The sequence below is a fragment of the Symphalangus syndactylus genome, chromosome 1 (genome assembly GCF_028878055.3).
Source record: "Symphalangus syndactylus isolate Jambi chromosome 1, NHGRI_mSymSyn1-v2.1_pri, whole genome shotgun sequence".
Classification (NCBI taxonomy): Eukaryota; Metazoa; Chordata; class Mammalia; order Primates; family Hylobatidae; genus Symphalangus; species Symphalangus syndactylus.
Genome location: NC_072423.2, coordinates 130,386,990 through 130,404,104, shown reverse-complemented (window position 1 = coordinate 130,404,104; position 17,115 = coordinate 130,386,990). Strand labels below are relative to the sequence as shown.

At 41.0% G+C, this 17,115-nt stretch overlaps 1 protein-coding gene across 11 annotated transcripts in view; it reads left to right on the top strand.

Annotated features, from left to right (window-relative positions):
* Positions 1–211: 211 nt before the first annotated feature.
* Positions 212–17,115, top strand: part of TGFBR2 (transforming growth factor beta receptor 2) — an 87,788-nt gene continuing 70,884 nt past the window's right edge. For 2 of the 11 annotated variants that reach the window (XM_055284808.2, XM_055284781.2), the window contains exons 1-2: positions 376–834; positions 16,965–17,039. In XM_055284808.2, the coding sequence (XP_055140783.1) occupies positions 741–834; positions 16,965–17,039 (169 nt within the window). In that variant the 5' untranslated portion in view covers positions 376–740. Of the gene's footprint in view, positions 835–7,942; positions 8,525–16,964; positions 17,040–17,115 lie in introns of those variants that run through there. The other 9 variants (XM_055284797.2, XM_055284786.2, XM_055284805.2 and 6 more) reach the window with 7 other exon arrangements.

The window sequence follows — 17,115 nt, the reverse complement described above, 5'->3', positions numbered from 1 at the left end:
CCGTTACTATTTTATTTGGAAAGAAATGTGCTCGCGACTCAATAGATTTGAGTATTCACTCCTGGATCTCAACTTGTAATTTGAAAACGCATCTCTAAAGCACCTAGGAGCAATCTGAAGAAAGCTGAGGGGGAGGCGGCAGATGTTCTGATCTACCAGGGAAAACGTGGACGTTTTCTGTTGTTACTTTGTGAACTGCGTGCACTTAGTCATTCTTGAGTAAATACTTGGAGCGAGGAACTCCTGAGTGGTGTGGGAGGGCGGTGAGGGGCAGCTGAAAGTCGGCCAAAGCGCTCGGAGGGGCTGGTCTAGGAAACATGATTGGCAGCTACGAGAGAGCTAGGGGCTGGACGTCGAGGAGAGGGAGAAGGCTCTCGGGCGGAGAGAGGTCCTGCCCAGCTGTTGGCGAGGAGTTTCCTGTTTCCCCCCGCAGCGCTGAGTTGAAGTTGAGTGAGTCACTCGCGCGCACGGAGCGACGACACCCCCGCGCGTGCACCCGCTCGGGACAGGAGCCGGACTCCTGTGCAGCTTCCCTCGGCCGCCGGGGACCTCCCCGCGCCTCGCCGGCCTCCAGGCCCCCTCCTGGCTGGTGAGCGGGAGCCACATCTGGCCCGCACATCTGCGCGGCCGGCCCGGCGCGGGGTCCAGAGAGGGCGCGGCGCGGAGGCGCAGCCAGGGGTCCGGGAAGGCGCCGTCCGCTGCGCTCGGGGCTCGGTCTATGACGAGCAGCGGGGTCTGCCATGGGTCGGGGGCTGCTCAGGGGCCTGTGGCCGCTGCACATCGTCCTGTGGACGCGTATCGCCAGCACGATCCCACCGCACGTTCAGAAGTCGGGTGAGTGGTCCCCAGCCCGGGCTCGGCGGGGCGCCGGGAGTCTTCCTGGGGTCCCCGCCTCTCCGCAGCGCTTGACAGTCGGGCCCGGCAACCTGGCGCCCGGGCGGAAACGAGGAAAGTTTCCCCCACGGCACTCACGCAGCCCGACTCCCGTAGCTGCAGGGATGTGTGAGTTTTTCTTGAAAAAGAGAAGGAAAGTTCAGTTGCAAGGGGCGCGGGGCACGTTTGGTCCCCTTTGTGCGAGCAGGAAAGGCGTTGTGTTGGCCGCGTTCGAGGCGAGCCCCCACCCCCGGAAAGGGAAGTTTGAGAAGTTGGTTATCTGAAGGCGGCCGGGGAGCAGCGGCCCGGAGCGGCAGCCTGAGCTGCCAAAGCAGCCAGCGCACCTGGGCCACTCCGCCCGTGGCGATGCCGCGTGCCCACCCAGCTCTTTCTGAACCACCCGTTCAAAAGGCCAGTTCCTCAGTCCTTAGCTCCTGGACACGGCCACCTTTCCCTCAGGCCGGCTTCTTGGCCCGGAGTTTCGGGATACAAGTTTCAAGAAAATAATCGATTTCCAAAAGAAAGTTAGCTGGCTCCACTGACGCCTTGGCATGGATGGGTAGGGAGTGGAGATGCTCAGGTGAAACCGAGAATCCCTCACTGAATGCCTACTAGGTGCTAGAGGCTGTAGATTTTGCCTGGAACAAGACAGTCCTGTCTTCAGGGAGTTGATGGTTCTATGCAATTATCGTTTGTTGGAAACCGAAGGGTTAAAATCCTAACTAGGCTACCCACCTGATAGCTGTCTCTGGAGGTTTTTAAGGAAAAAAAAAATATATATATATATATATATATATATATGTATATATGTGTATATATATATGTATATATGTATATATATATGTGTATATATGTATATATATGTATATATATGCATGCAGGAATGGAGGTTATGGAAAGTGTAAAACCCTTGAAACTTCAAAAGTTAGAATTTTTTTTTTTTTTTTTTGAGACGGAGTCTCGCTCTGTCACCAGGCTGGAGTGCAGTGGCGCAATCTCGGCTCACAGCACCTTTGCCTCCGGGTTCAAGCGATTCTCCTGCCTTAGCCTCCCGAGTAGCTGGGACTACAGGGGCGTGCCACCACGCGCAGCTAATTTTTGTATTTTTAGTAGAGATGGGGTTTCACCATATTGGCCCTCGTGATCCGCCCACCTTGGCCTCCCAAAGTGCTGGGATTACAGGCGTGAGCCACCGTGCCCGGCCAAAAGTTAGACTTTTTGCAGCTATGATCCAAATAACATTATCTGCAGCTGTGGTCTGGGTAACCGAGTATTTGGACAAGCCATAGAGCTTTTTCTGGGCCTTAGTTTCCTCATCTATAAAATGGCAAGGTTGAAGCTGGGTAATTTTACACATCATCTTCATGTTTAACATCTTAACGTGTCGTGCCCCTCCCCTCCTTTCCCCTAGCTCTTCTGGTGACTTGGAGACGACCCATGTAGACTTTGGATGAAATGTAGAGGAGTTGACAGTCCACATCACCCGGAGGCACTCATTTTATTTATCCAGGGGCATGGGCAGATTTACCTTTAGGTTTGTCTAGAAAAAATGCGCATCACGGTCAGTTGTAAATTTTAGAGTATTTGAAGTAGATTGGGAACTTTTTAAAAATTATGGCATACATTGAAGGTGGCATGGAGATGGAAGTTTTTAATCAAATTAGGAAGTGGCACTATTGCAAGCAAAAAGTCTTAACACACATTTGAGTCCTATGGTTTTAATAAAATAGTGTTTCGTGCTTGGCGTTTTTCCTGCATCGCAGTACCAGAATGTTCAATTGTCTCTCATTTTCCTTCAGACTCTTAAAACCTGTTATATTTTGCTAATAAATATTTAAAATGGTACCCTTAATTTTCTGTGGATGTTAAAAATCATTAAAACCTTTGTTCCAGATTATAAAAGAAGGAAATTGGCAGGTCCTGATGTTGTTAGTTAGGTTCTCTTTACAAGGATAAGATTTATGATTTGCAAATTCCAGACCCAATAGTTCATGAGTCACTTTCATTTCATCAATATACACACTTTTAAACAATTAGCTTAAAAGCGTGGTGGCTTTTTATTTGGGTATTTAGACAGTTTTACAAGGCCCACAGATTTCATATTTTTATAGAACTGAAGTTTCAAAATGGTTGAATTAATGAATCATTTTGAATTTGTATTCATTTGATTCAAATTAAATTTTCAAAGTTGGCTGAAGGTTGAAGACAGATATATTGAAGACGAGAAACCTAATTCTACTTACATTTTAGTTTTTCATGTAAGTAAATAGTTTCAGAATTTCTCTAACATAATTGGTAAACTGAAAACATTTTTTCAAAATATCTTAATGCAAGATAATATATGAGGTAATGAGATTGTTTAATAAACAACAAGCTCCTTTTACGTCACCTGAAAAGGCCCAAAAATCTGTCTTCTGTTTAGTAGCTTCTGTACTTCTGTTTAGTAGTATGCAAAGGATTTAAATATAAGAACAAATTTCACTAAGAAATAGAAATTTTTTTTTCTTTGTTTTTGACTTAGTAGATTCACTCTTCCTAAATGATCAAAATTAAGAAATGTCTCTTTTGGGGAAAACTGTAAAGTGTACAATAACTCTTCAGGTCTGAAAAATATGACTTTTCAGGTTCCTAAAAGTAGATTCTTATTCAGGACAAAGAATTTGTAAAAGTGTCATAGTGATACAGGTTCTTCAAATCACTTTAATAACCTGCTTATTTTGTCAGGGTAAGAGACTAGACATCATTAGGCCCCAAATCTAATCTTTGGTCTACTTGCACTTTTTTTCCCCCTCATAAAAACACATTTTCACCTTTAGGCCACCCAACATCTTATTTTTAATGAGTTATGATTTATACAAAATACTAATCACATTTTGAACTCATTGCCTTCTTTTCAATGTAGCATTCCCTAATGATAACTGTTGTCTGTGTAGTCAACGTAACTACTACATGTTTTCTACTCAGTTATGAACATGACTTTTTAATTTTTTCAGTAAGGTTAGTTTTTAACTCTGGATCAATAAGGCACCTCATCGATATCATTGCAAAAAGTGGGCATCTTTTCTTCTACCTTTTCAACCATATTTATTGAGTATCTCTTGCCAGGCAGGACGCTCAGACCTGGGGCACCATCTCAGATGAATAAGGCAGACCTGGTCTTTGCCATTGAGTGTAACAGCTGGGAGCATGTTATAAGTAAAGAAAAAGATACATGTTTTAACTCTTTATATTTGAAAGCATTATGGAATACTGGTGTTTTATTTTCTACACCTCATTTTCAAAAGCCTCATTTTTTTTGTTGTTGTATGCACTAGGAGGATGTGCGTGTTGAATGTTTCCTTCTAGGTCCCATTGAATGTATTTTTGAATCAATTTATTCTCACTTTCCTATACCTGCCTTGTCACGGAGCCCCAGTTGGGCAGCCTTTAATTGCATTCTCCATTCCATAGCCAGCATGATGGACCCAATGCATTCATTTAGTGTCCTCTTTGAGGATAGGATGGTGGTAGAAGAGTGTAGCGTATAAACTTTGGAATCAGGCCGTCCTGGGTTCCAAACCCACTTCCCATTTACTGGCTGTGTAGCCTGTTGTAGTTACTTTACCTACTAGTCATCCCTGGTGTCATTTGTGAAATGAGGATTATGGAGTTATGGTGAGGATTAAATAAAATATTGTTTTAAAGTATTTAACATGGTGCCTGCAACATAGTAAATGCTCAATAAATATGAGCTTCTGTTATTACTATTAACTCCTTAATTGGGCTTACCAGGGGCCTCTGACGTGGTTCCCATTTGACTCCGCTGCTTCACATCCCACCACAGCCCACATTTTCCCAGTCTATTTGTGTCACTACACATACACACAATGTGAGCAATTTAGGCAGCTGTGCCTTTGTTCAGAATGTCTGGAACTCCTGCTACCTGGCTAATTTTCACTCATCTTTTAAGACATAGTTCAAGTGTCATCTTCTTGAGGAAACCTGCTTTGAATGCCCCAGTTTGAGGTAAATATCTCCTATGAGATGCAGACCTCTCACTTAGCTGATAACAATACCAAGCCGAAGTTATATCTTTACGTAACTCTCTTGCCCATTAGACCTTTAATCCTCTCAATCTTATTCAGTTTTCTATCTCCGGGGTCTCTGGCAGTGCCTGACACATCATTTAGCACCCAGGAAGTGCTGAGCTGAACCTCCACTTCATCCTACTGTATCTAGTGCAACTGAGGTCGAGCATTTAACTAAGCAGTCACTGTTTATTAGGTGTTTGGTCCGAATAGTAAAATCTTTACTTTCAGTTAGAATAGTTTTAGTTCTGATCACAATAAGTAATTTGACTGTTTTTGAAGTATGGAATTGGTTCTTGTATTCTCATGAAATATGGAAAAAGATGTTTCAACTTCTGACAAACATGATGGAAAGCTGCTAGAAGTTTTCATGCAATTCTTGTAGCCATAAATTTTGAATTAGTATAGGGCCTTGAAAGCCACTGCAAAACTTTAAATAAAGTCACCAGAGGAATTATCCAGTAGATACTGATTCCTCTTTTTTTTTTCTTCGTAGAAAGGTGTCGAAAAGAGAATTTTATTACGAATGAAGTGCTAAAATCAAAATTTAGTTTTTAAGTTTCTTTTTTCATCGGGTTTTATGTTTTGGTTTATAAGGGTGAAGCAGCGTTGGGTGAAGGGAAGTGTGGTCTTGTAGCCACCACTGCCTACTCTAGAGTAGCGTGGATATTATTTAGGTCTGATGCAAACCACCAAAGCAGTTTTAAATAGGGTGCTGGGGAAACATACTTCCTGGCTACAGCATGGCATTATTTGGCCAAGTTCCACATAAAAGCATAACTCTGTTACCTTGTTAGCTTCTACCCTCCAGGTCCTTATGTACAACTTCAGCAGATTTAAGTTATGATTTTCAGTAGAACAGATATGCATTCACAGCAAGAATGCTCACCACTTATTTTGTACTCTCTACTTTCCTGGTAATATTTTGCTCCACAGGTACTTGTTGCTTGTGACTGAGGCAAGATAATGACTCATACTTCTTTGCTTGGCATGCCAAAAGGGTTTGGAATGCTGGACAGGCAAATTGGCTCATTTCAGGGAGAAGGAAGAGAAAGAGAATTAACATTTGAGAACCTACCCTGAGCCAGCCACTTGACATTATGTATCTAATTTAATCCTAGGAAGAAATCTCCAAGATAAGTTTTATTATCTTTATTTTATGGATGGAAAGATGGATCCTGCTCAGGGTCTCTCTGGAGTTTTGCCTGGGTGCATGTATGTGTGTGTGGCCTGCTAGGTTCTTTTGTGTGGTCTCTGTGTGTGTATGCGTGTGTTGGGAGAGAGGCTGAAGAGGGGTGAATGGATATCAGATTTGAGAGAGGGGAAGCTTACCATCTAATGTCGTCAGTTCAGTGCTCCTGATTTAGTTGATTTGCTTTGCTTGCATTATCTGCCTCCTTCCTGACTACATTTGTACCACAGAAAATCACGATAAGGCAGAGTTTCTTTGTATAAGGAAACTCTACAGCCCACAGTTTGACAATGGTGCCTTAGTGGTAGGGCTCATGGTGGGTGACCTGTGGTTTGGCCACTTATAGCAGTTGGACATACCCCATTTGCAAAGATATGTATTGTAAACCCCAAATTTCAAGCATGTAGGACAATCATTTGTGTACAATCAATGTGTACAACTGCTGATGAGGGCAAGAAGAGCTGGCTTTATCCAACATAAAAAAGAAGAAGGGGACAATTTGACTTTTGAAGGGGACAATTTGGAAACTTACAGGAGGTTAAGATTCTCTTCCTCACCCATTACATCATGATTACTTCTGCCTTTTACTTGCCACAGTCAGCTTTTTAGGTCTTAGCACCCAACAAGTAGCAACTATCCTCTTGGGTGTAGTCAATTTAGTCTACTTATGGCCTCCTGCTTAGACTCTTAAGGGTTCCCTAGCATCTGTGTTTTGTTTATGGGTTTGAAGCTATCATTATTAGATGAGATTTAGCCTCAGGGCCTGTACCTATGACTGAGGAGATTCTATCTGGGAAAGGTCAAGACATGCAGCTCTTTTTTTTTCTCTCTCTTTTCTGAGGGAATATTTTCCTCCAATTTTTTTCAGCTCTACAACTAAAATATAGGCCTAGTATATGAACACAACTGGCCTCTGTCCTGGGCCTTAGACGGTACTCTGCTGTCATTCTTCTCTGGTCGGAGCCATACCTATGGGGTGAGGTGACTTTTGGGCCTTCTAGTCTTACTCTCTTTTCGTTTTTGGACCATGATTTGGTTATGTGGGAACCCACATTCACAGCCCAGAAGGCCCTGAACTGGTATCTGCAGTTTGCATGGATCCTTGAAGCCATCTTCCTGAAGGCTGTCTTTGCTACTGGTTGTGCAATCTCTGCATGAGGGTTGTTTAAGGGATAGCTGTGTGTGTGTGTGTGTGTGTGTGTGTGAGAGAGAGAGTGAGAGAGAGAGACAGAAAGAGAAAGAGAGACAGAGAGCGAGCTTGGGTGTCCACATATCACAAGGCCCCTCTTGATGTAGGATGGAGCAGGCAGGGGGAAGGAAGGCAAATTGATTACCAGGGCTCAGGATGATGTCTCTCTTTAAACTACCCATTTCTGAGGAAGGACTATGGACATTGTAGGAGTTCTAAAGTTGTACCTGGTCTTCCAAGACATTGAAAAGATATATTTGTCAGTCTAGGTAGAAGGATAAAACCTATTTTATTGAGCTTGCTAACTTGATTTGTAACTTTAAATGTTTTGACTTATGGTACATGGGCCTCTATTTGCTCACTTGCCTTGGGCCTTCCCATGTTGGGGGTGAATCTGCAGCAGCAGCATTCCTTTGCAGAGATGTTGAGTAGAAATTAGTTTTGGTTAATTGTATCATTTTTTCCCTGGAATAGACAGCATTGAACATTAAAGAAAAAGATAAGAGTTACTTTGTAGACATAGTGCTCTATTTCCTTTGGGAAATGTAGTTTTTCTTAGTTTGCATTGTCCTGAAGTGAACTTTAGCTCTATACTTCTTTTTTCTTTCTTTTTTTTTTTTAGATTTCCTAGTGCCCTAGTTGCATTTCTTCTGTGTATTGAGAGACCACCAGGTCAAGGCGAAGTTTATCTGAATGGTTTTTCCTCCTATTACAAATATTTTATTTGAACCATCCATGGTTCAAATAAAAAAGAGGCTTGGTTCTTCTCAAGCCTCTTTGAGGAAACAGGGAAAAAGGCTTCCCAGTTGTTTAGAAGATATAAGATTGTCAAAACTTCATTTTAGAGAACTAGGGATTTGGTTGAACTAACATGAATGCCTTTGAAAGAAGATATGGGTTGGGTGCCTGTTTTCAGTATATGCTGCAGCAGCTCTTTATTAAAGTATAAATCATTACAAGTCTTCATTTCCTGTGGGGCGATAACACCGCTACTTTGTGGATGACTACCTGTCATGCCCAAATCCTGCAAACTTTTCTACATAGGGAAATGGAATTGGGCTTATGCCCCCTGTAGCTTTTCTCAAGAGACTTCATGGACTAATTTCCCAATAATCATAGTTGCTACCACTTATTGAGGTCTTGCTACTGCCTGTATCATGCTGAGTACTTCAAGTGTATTAACCCTCAAAACAACTTTAGAACGTAGGTTATATTATGCTTATTATAAATCCTCCAGAGTTAATAAATTTGCCTAAGTCCACCTAGTTAGAAAATGATTAGGCTGGGGTTGGAACCAAGATGGTCTGGTTTGGGGATCTAGACTCCTAATTGTTATACTGTACTGAGACTAGTCTGCCTTAATTGACATAAACTACTTGTCCACTATAGCATGGGTGTTGGAAGACTAGGGGTTAAGAGAAATAATAATATCCAACATTTTTCTAATGTTTTAGCATTCTTCATATATTATCCCATTGAATTTCCTTAGTGTAATAAAATAACACTTGGTTTATACACCAGGTAGTCAAACATCATGCCTGTCTTGTGACCTCAATGGGAAAATGAAGTATATACCTCAAATGATACAGTCTTGGCTGAATCATGGAACAATTATGCCATCAGGGAGTTTAGGTATTCTGAGTTAAACAGGCACTTTATTTGAAAGGACTGAGAGACTTCACAGATGCATCAACTATGTTGAGGATATAAATGCCAGGCTCAGGTGGATTTACTGTGAAGTGCTTGAACTTAACCTTCGGCTACCTATACTCTGGTATAGGTCCATCTCCTGGCTCTGGGAGAGGCCCTGGCAATGTGGTTAACAAGTGTCATCAAGTCAAACACTATGAAATCTTGCAGTGCCCTGAATCTTACAGCTCACATATAAAAGAAACCTGATAAGTTTTCCAAATTTGGAGTCAATCCAAAAAATTTATATGACATTACCTATAATGAATTATGAAGCTGAAAGGAACTTTTCCAAATTATTCAAGAATAAATTACAAATTCTGATCTACAGTTCTAAAGGGAAGACTGAATTATTTTTCTATTCTCTCAATAGAGAATATTGCAAAATGTTATTGGAAGAGATGATCAAAGACTGTGCAACCAAAAAATATAGGAAAAGTATTTCAGAGGTATGGCAATCAATTAATAAAAATATTTGTTTTTTAAACACTTCATATTTGTAGTATTTATAGCTTTAAAAAATTTGTTGTTTGTATGATACTATTTAAAATTTTTTTTCCAGAGATCTCATTCTGTCACTCAGTCTGGAAAGCAGTTGCATGATCATAACTCACTGCAGCCTTGGATTCCTAGGCTCAAGCAATCCTCTAGAGTAGCTCGGACTAAAGGCATGCACCACCATGACCGGCCATTTTTTTTTGTTTTTAATTTTTGTAGAGATGATGTCTTACTATGTACCCAGTCTGGTCTTGAACTCTGGGGCTCAAAGGAACCTGTCCACCTCTGCTTCCCAATGTGTTAGGAATACAGGTGTAAGCCACTGCACCTGGCCTGTATACCATTTTAATTCTAAATAAATATTCACTTTATTCTTAATTTTGTATTCACTTTATTCTTAATTTTGTATTCTTCTTCTTAAAGAGTACCCCTGAAATTTACAAGCTTCAGATTCCAAAGATCTGAGTCTTTGACTAATGGTAGGATTTGTTTGTTGGTTTAGAAAATAAATGTTAAAAATGCCTCTTCCTTCTTCCCCCCATTGCAAACAGAGCCTGAAATCTGCATTGTTATTTCACAAAACCAAAATATTTTTCCTCCAGGTTTAGCTAAACCTTTCATCATTTTTCTACTTTACAGCCCCATGCCAAGTAGAAAAGAAGTTGCAAAGATGTAATTATCACAAACCTTCATCTTGGATGAAAGATAACCTAGCTCTGACCCTTAGTTTGAGATTAGAAAGACTCTACCTAGGAGACAGCTGGTAAAGACTAAGGTATGTTGTACGAGGAATCAAGGTGTCTGGGTGACCAGGCTGTCTTTCTTCCCAATGGGGCTCATTTTCCTTCTATACAGTGACAAGAATTGGACTAAATAAGATTTCCACTATTTTCTCTTCTGAAACATTTCATTCTTTGTTATCCCTCAACTATTTTGTTACTAGAATAAATCATTGAAGTTGAGTTAGAAAATCTTTAGCTAATCAAAATAGAAAACTAACAAAAGTCATAACAGGTCAGAACTGAGAAATACCACAAACTTTCACTGGTGTTCATTGGAGATGAATACTATTTAAAAAAGAAAAGAAAAAAAAACATAGCTATTTTGAAAATTTCCTTCTACAGGTGTCTGAGCATACATCCTGACTAAATAGCATGTTTACTTCAGCTAGAGCTCACTCCTTCTTGCTAAATAAAAGGCTTACTTGGTTTTGGTGGTAATATTATTTCTCTTAATTATGGTATTTTCATTCTCCCCTTCCTCTGAATTGGTAAAAGTGTCTGTGAAAATTTTTCCTAAGGTAGAAAATTATGAAATGCTTTGCTATGCCTAGGAGAAGTAAAGCCTAAAGGAGCTTTCATATTTTTTGGGGAAAAAAAAAAGGAAACTTGTCTAGATATAATTAGTGTTCTGTTGCCCTTCAAATATTTCTCTACCACTTTTCTTAAAATATTCTCAGAAAAGACAGAATTTGCAACAGATTGGCAGTTTTCAGACTGCTGTTTTAGGCAGGGGAGTAGCTGCCGCAACCTATAATTGCATTTCTGTAGAGTTTGCAGACACTTGTTAGCATAGACTAGGAATCTTTCAACTTTTGCTTTGAGTGACTACCTTGTTACTACATATCGGATTTGCGTCTCATTCTCTAAAGCTCATAGTATTGGGGAAGAAAAAAAGACAATATGATATAATTTGTCCTTCAAGTATGTGAAAAGGAAAAAAATCTAATAATAACATTTTATATTCATTATTTTGGAATCCCTTAAATTATATCATTATAAAATAATCTAACAATCTCAATCCCCCTGGGCACTCTGACTTTTATTTTTATAATTTATACTGTTAGAATACATTTCTATTCTCTTAGGCCTTTGTTCATTCTACTTTCTCACTTCAGGAGCCTCATTCCTGCCTGAATATTACATTTTATGAGTTATTATATGCATCGAGGCCCAAATCTTGAGCTCCAGCATTCTGACCCTGAAAATGATGGTTTCCTATCATCTTCTGATAACAGCAACTGAAGATGTTCTAAACCTTGCCACTCACAGGAGGTCTAGCATCACTGAGAATTTATTGGAAATGAGGATTGTGGGTCCTCTCTCTAGACCTACTACAACAGAATGTACACAAGGTCCCCAGGTGATTCCTGTACACATAGCAGTTTGAAAAACACTGCAGTAATAGCATTAAAGCATGTTCCAAAGAGTAGCCAAATGATCTGCAATGGTTTTAGTGAATCACATCAGGCTTGTTTCTGTCAATAAAGAAGAGAATTCAAGGAAGAGTTGCGCTTAGTTTTATGAGAGTCTTTTGACTCCTCCTAAGCTGTTTTAACTGTGTGGTAACTATTATAACATGCTAAAGCTAGCAGAAGACAGAAGGCACTGGTAGCAAGTCAACTAAATGAGTCAGTTTTTAACTAGTCTGTTTCGCCAGTCATCCTTCGTGAGTCTTTTATCCACTGATTGTTCATCCCTTGACCATGGTGAACTGTAGAACCCAAGGACCCATTTCTTTTTCTTTTCTTTTTTTTTGAGATAGAGTCTCACTCTGTTGCCCAGGCTGGAGTACAGTGGTGCAATCTCGGCTCACTGCAACCTCTGCCTCCTGGGTTCAAGTGATTCTCCTGCTTCAGCCTCCTGAGTAGCTGGGATTACAGGTGTGTGTCACCACACTTGGCTAATTTTTTTTTTTTTTTTTTTGTATTTTTAGTAGAGACACGGTTTCACCATGTTGGTCAGGCTAGTCTCAAACTCCTGACCTCATGATCTGCCTGCCTCAGCCTCCCAAAGTGCTGGGATTACAGGCGTGGGCCATCGTGCCCGGCCCCAAGGACCCATTTCTATACTGAACTCACTGCATTAATCATGTTTACCTCATTAGGCATTTACTCACAGATTGCCTTGACATATGTAGGCCTTAATTCATTCTGGAGCTATTATACCTCAGCATTTCTTAAAACAGGTAGGATACAAAGTAGGTACCCAATAAATTAATGATTCGATGACAGGTTTTCAGGAAGTGGTTTTACTTTTCAACATTTTTTAATCCTCTTCTGTCTTAAGGAACTTATTTGTCTGATGCTCAGTGAAGACTCAATAAATTTTTCTTGAATTGCTCAACATTTGTTTTAGACTGTTCTGAGAGTGCCACTGTAGCCTTTTTCATTGATTTGCTTCTTTATTTTAATATAATAAGGCAGCTTTTTGTGACTTAGTTACTTTTGTCTTCCAGAATTATGGGTCCCTGTCAGTTATTAATGCTCTTAAGTAACAGTAGCCACAATAACCAGTCCTTACAAGCAGTTTCTGATGTTTCTAAACAATTTTATTTTCTGACTTTTTTTTTCTTTGCCTTTGACATCTGAACTATACTTGGCAAGAAAAAAAAACATAAAAACTTTCCATTGCAACTCATATCTCATGGTGCTTCCTGTTGCATCAAATCTTAAGTTATTCATCAGAAAAGTTACACAAAACGCATAACCATTTGGTTTTATTTTTGCCCTTGAATTATGCTACCAAAACACAAACCTGAACTCTTATTTTTGTCATCTGTAAAAATCACCTAATTGGTCTCTGCTTATGGACACCCTTTGTTCTTTCTCTGTCAATAACACAGGCGTTGCCATCAGTTAAATCTCCCCCCGGATGGCATTTTGAATAGCTGGCCCCTGCTAGAAAGCCTTCCATGGATTTTAGGAATCCTAGATCATCACATGGCCTTCCCTTCCTCTTTGAGCATGGGGGCTGTCTCAGTGTCCCTTGGCTCCTAAGAGAGTGCCTTGTGCTGATGGGACACAGGACCAGTTTGATGACTACGTGCACAGATGAAGCCAAGCCCCTTGCCCATCATCTATTCCACCCTTCGCATCCCTCATGCCCTGGTTCCACTTGAACCCAGCTGCCTCACACATCCTTTTTGCTTACAAATTTCCTAGCTTGTGACCATTCTCCACCACCTCCCCCAAGTTTTACCATCCTCCATTTGTGCCCTACAACAGCTCCACCCTTTGAAATAATGCCTGGTCTAAATGTTACTTTTTCTATTGGGCCTTCCTTGATTATCCATCCCACTGCGATGCTTTTTCCTGCCCATAGCCTCTCTAATAAGCCTTGCATCCTCATTCAGATGACCTTGTTTGCCAAGCTACCTGTGCTGTCTCTGTGTGTTTTAAACTCTTTTACTAGCCAGGCGCAGTGGCTTATGCCTGTAATCCCAGCACTTTGGGAGGCCAAGGTGGGCGGATCACGAAGTCAGGACATGGAGACCATCTTGGCTAACACGGTGAAACCCTGTCTCTACTAAAACTACAAAAAATTAGCTGGGCGTGGTGGTGGGTGCCTGTAGTCCTAGCTACTTGGGAGGCTGAGGCAGGAGAATGGCCTGAACCTGGGAGGCGGAGCTTGCAGTGAGCCGAGATGGCGCCACTGCACTCCAGCCTAGGAGACAGAGCAAGACTCCGTCTCAAAACAAACAAAACAAAACAAAACTCTTTTACTAGAATGAAAACTCTTTGAGGGAGAAACTTCTGTCTGATTTTGCCATAGCTCTTAGCACAGATTCTAATTCTGTTTATGTGTTGTGTTTGTTGCTGTTTGGAATTCATTGCTTTTAAAGGCCAAGGAAACTTGCTTTTAGATCCAAGGCTGAGAGTGCCATTTTTTTTTCTCCTAGATGGCTTTTCACCACGAAGTATAAATGTCAATGGCTTAAAGCCACCTGTAGCATTGTTTGACAGAACCATAGGCTTATGGAAAATCTCGTATGATCTGCTTTGTGTAAATTATTCTTTACAGTGGAGACTTGCTCTGTCTGCAGTCTTTAGTTTCTGTGAATTTTGGGGAGCTGTGGTGTGTGGGTGTTAAGGTTGATTTTCCATCCATCACTGGCTCTGCCTTTGATTCATTTATTCTCTCATGTGTGAATCTTTTGCAGAAGGCTCAATGCATTATGACTATAGAGACCAGACAGAGTCATAAAGTAAATCACACCACCTGACGCATGACAGTTTTTTTTGCCACTCCTGCCTTTCCTCTTTATGAATCATAGATAATCTCAGTCATTGGGATTGCTGGAACAGGGATGGCTGAAGGGGTCTTGGTAAAATGAAGAGTGCCTGAAGATACTCTTCTACCTACCTGAGGGTAAATAATCCCATATCGCAAAAGTGACCCCTGGTTGTACTTTTTGGAAAGCCCTGTTAAAATGACACATGCTAAGGAGACTTAAATATGAGGCCTTTGTTATGTGGGCGCTTAATAGGAGTGGGTTTCTAAGGATGGTCTTGAGTTTGGCCTTCGGCCTTCTCCTCCGCCATAGTCCCCATCCATCCTGAGTAAACATGCAGTCTAGGTACCACAAGTAGTGTTCTCCTGTGCAAGCACAGCTTCCAGATGTGTTGCCCGCCTCCCTTTCAGCCAGATCATCACCCATGTAGCCCCTCCTCTATGGGAATTCTGGAGCTACCACTGACATCATAATATTACATAGATTTGGACTGGCAGTGCCCTACCTGCTCTATCTATAGAGGAAAAGGAGATGAAATAAGAATTTTAATATTCTTTTTTATTTTTTGAGACAGAGTTTGGCTCTTGTCACCCAGGCTGGAGTACAATGGCACGATCTCAGCTCACTGCAACCTCTGCCTCCTGGGTTCAAGTGATTCTCCTGCCTCAGCCTCCTGAGTAGCTGGGATTGTAGGTGCCCACTACCACACCTGGCTAATTTTTGTATTTTTAGTAGAGACAGGGTTTCGCCATGTTGGCCATGCTGCTCTCGAGCTTCTGACCTCAGGCGATCTACCCTCCTCGGCCTCCCAAAGTGCTGGGATTACAGGCATGACCCACTGCACCTGACCACAATTTGAATATTCTGAAGTCTTAATATTCTGTGGCACTCACTGGAAATGGTTGAAATATAATGCTTTTAATTTAGCATGTCATTGGTTCACTCTCAAAACTACTGAAAAGCACTTATCTTTCAAGGTTTTAATGATGCTGTTGGTGAGGACGTTTGTCGTTAGTAGATAATCACATTTATTCAGCACTTTACAAAGCATTTTCACAAACTCTGAGTATTGGTTGTTATCAGTTTATTACTGAGATGCCTGTGGTGTCTTCAGGGGACAGGAGGGAATATGTTAACTTCTTGAATAACTGCTGCAGCTGTAGTTAGCCCCCTATGAGCCAAGCCTATTGGCTTTGTTACTCCCAAGGTATAACTTATTTCATATATATAAGCAACTTGACTAAGTATTAGATGTCTGTGTAAGCCATTTTCTGTCAGTCGAAACAATTTTGTTCCTCCTTATGTCTTTCTTCAGAGGTACATCTTTAATAAGTTCTGGGAAGGGAAGTGAAAAACAATGCTCGACCTCTGATACAATGTACTGTTTTGATTATGATCAGCACTTTAATAAAATTTATCGTCAAGAAAGTCTTTGGAATGGGCCCCTGAAAAGCTTGGGAAAGTGATTGATATGGTGTCACTTTTCTTAAATTATCTTCCCATGTTGCTTAAGATGACCAGGGAGGCTAACTTCACTCTTGTGCTCTCTAAGTTGAACTGTCCTGAAGTTTTAAGAAAATGAAGTGATCAGACTCAGCAGTTCAAGAATGTGTTGGTTGATAGCAGCCACTTAGACCTCAGTTCACTATGGGTTTCTGTGTACTTTATTGGTGGTCACTAAGATGCAATGAAAGGTCCTGATTTTGTGAACATTTCTGCCCACACCCTTCTTTGGTGCATACCTTTTGGGAATATGTAAAATGTCTTTCATTGTTAAAATAGCTGTTAAATAATATTAAAGGCAAAAAAAAAAAAGATAGTCATGAAAATAGTCATTTGCTTACTTCTTCGGGCAGATAGAAAACTAGTACCAGCCAGTGCAATGGCTCAGGCCTGTAATCCCAGCAATTTGAGAGGCCAAGGCAGGCGGATCACGAGGTCAGGAGTTTGATACCAGCCTGACCAACATGGTGAAACCCTGTCTTTACTAAAAATACAAAAATTAGCTGGGAGTGGTGGCACACGCCTATAATCCCAGCTACTCAGGAGGCTGAGCCAGGAGAATCACTTGAACCCAGGAGACAGTGGTTGCAGTGATCCAATACCACGCTGTTGCACTTGAGCCTGGGCGACAGAGCGAGACTTTGTCTCAAAAAAAAAGAAAGAAAAAGAAAAAGAGAAACTAGTACCAGGAAAACAGAAAAAAGAAGTGATTTGAATAATTTTAGTATGATTGAGACACATGGGTGAAAGAGCACCAGAGGGAAAAATGTCTAGTCTGATAACTTTGAAGAAAACATATTGACCATGTCTAGTTATAATAATCTTTTAATAATCTCACAGTAATAGAAAGCTTCATTATTTTCAAAACAGTTTCACTTTCATGTCATCTGTAATTTTAAAAACAACTCTCTGAGATGGATATAATTATCCTGTTTTACAGATGTGGAAATGGAGGCCCAGAAAGATGAAATCATCTGCCCCAGCTGTAATAGGACTGCCCATCCACTGAGACATAGTAAAGTATCATTAATTAATCTTTTCATCATTTTTCTATTTTTAGTCATTGTGCTCCCTCACTGCTTAATTTGTAA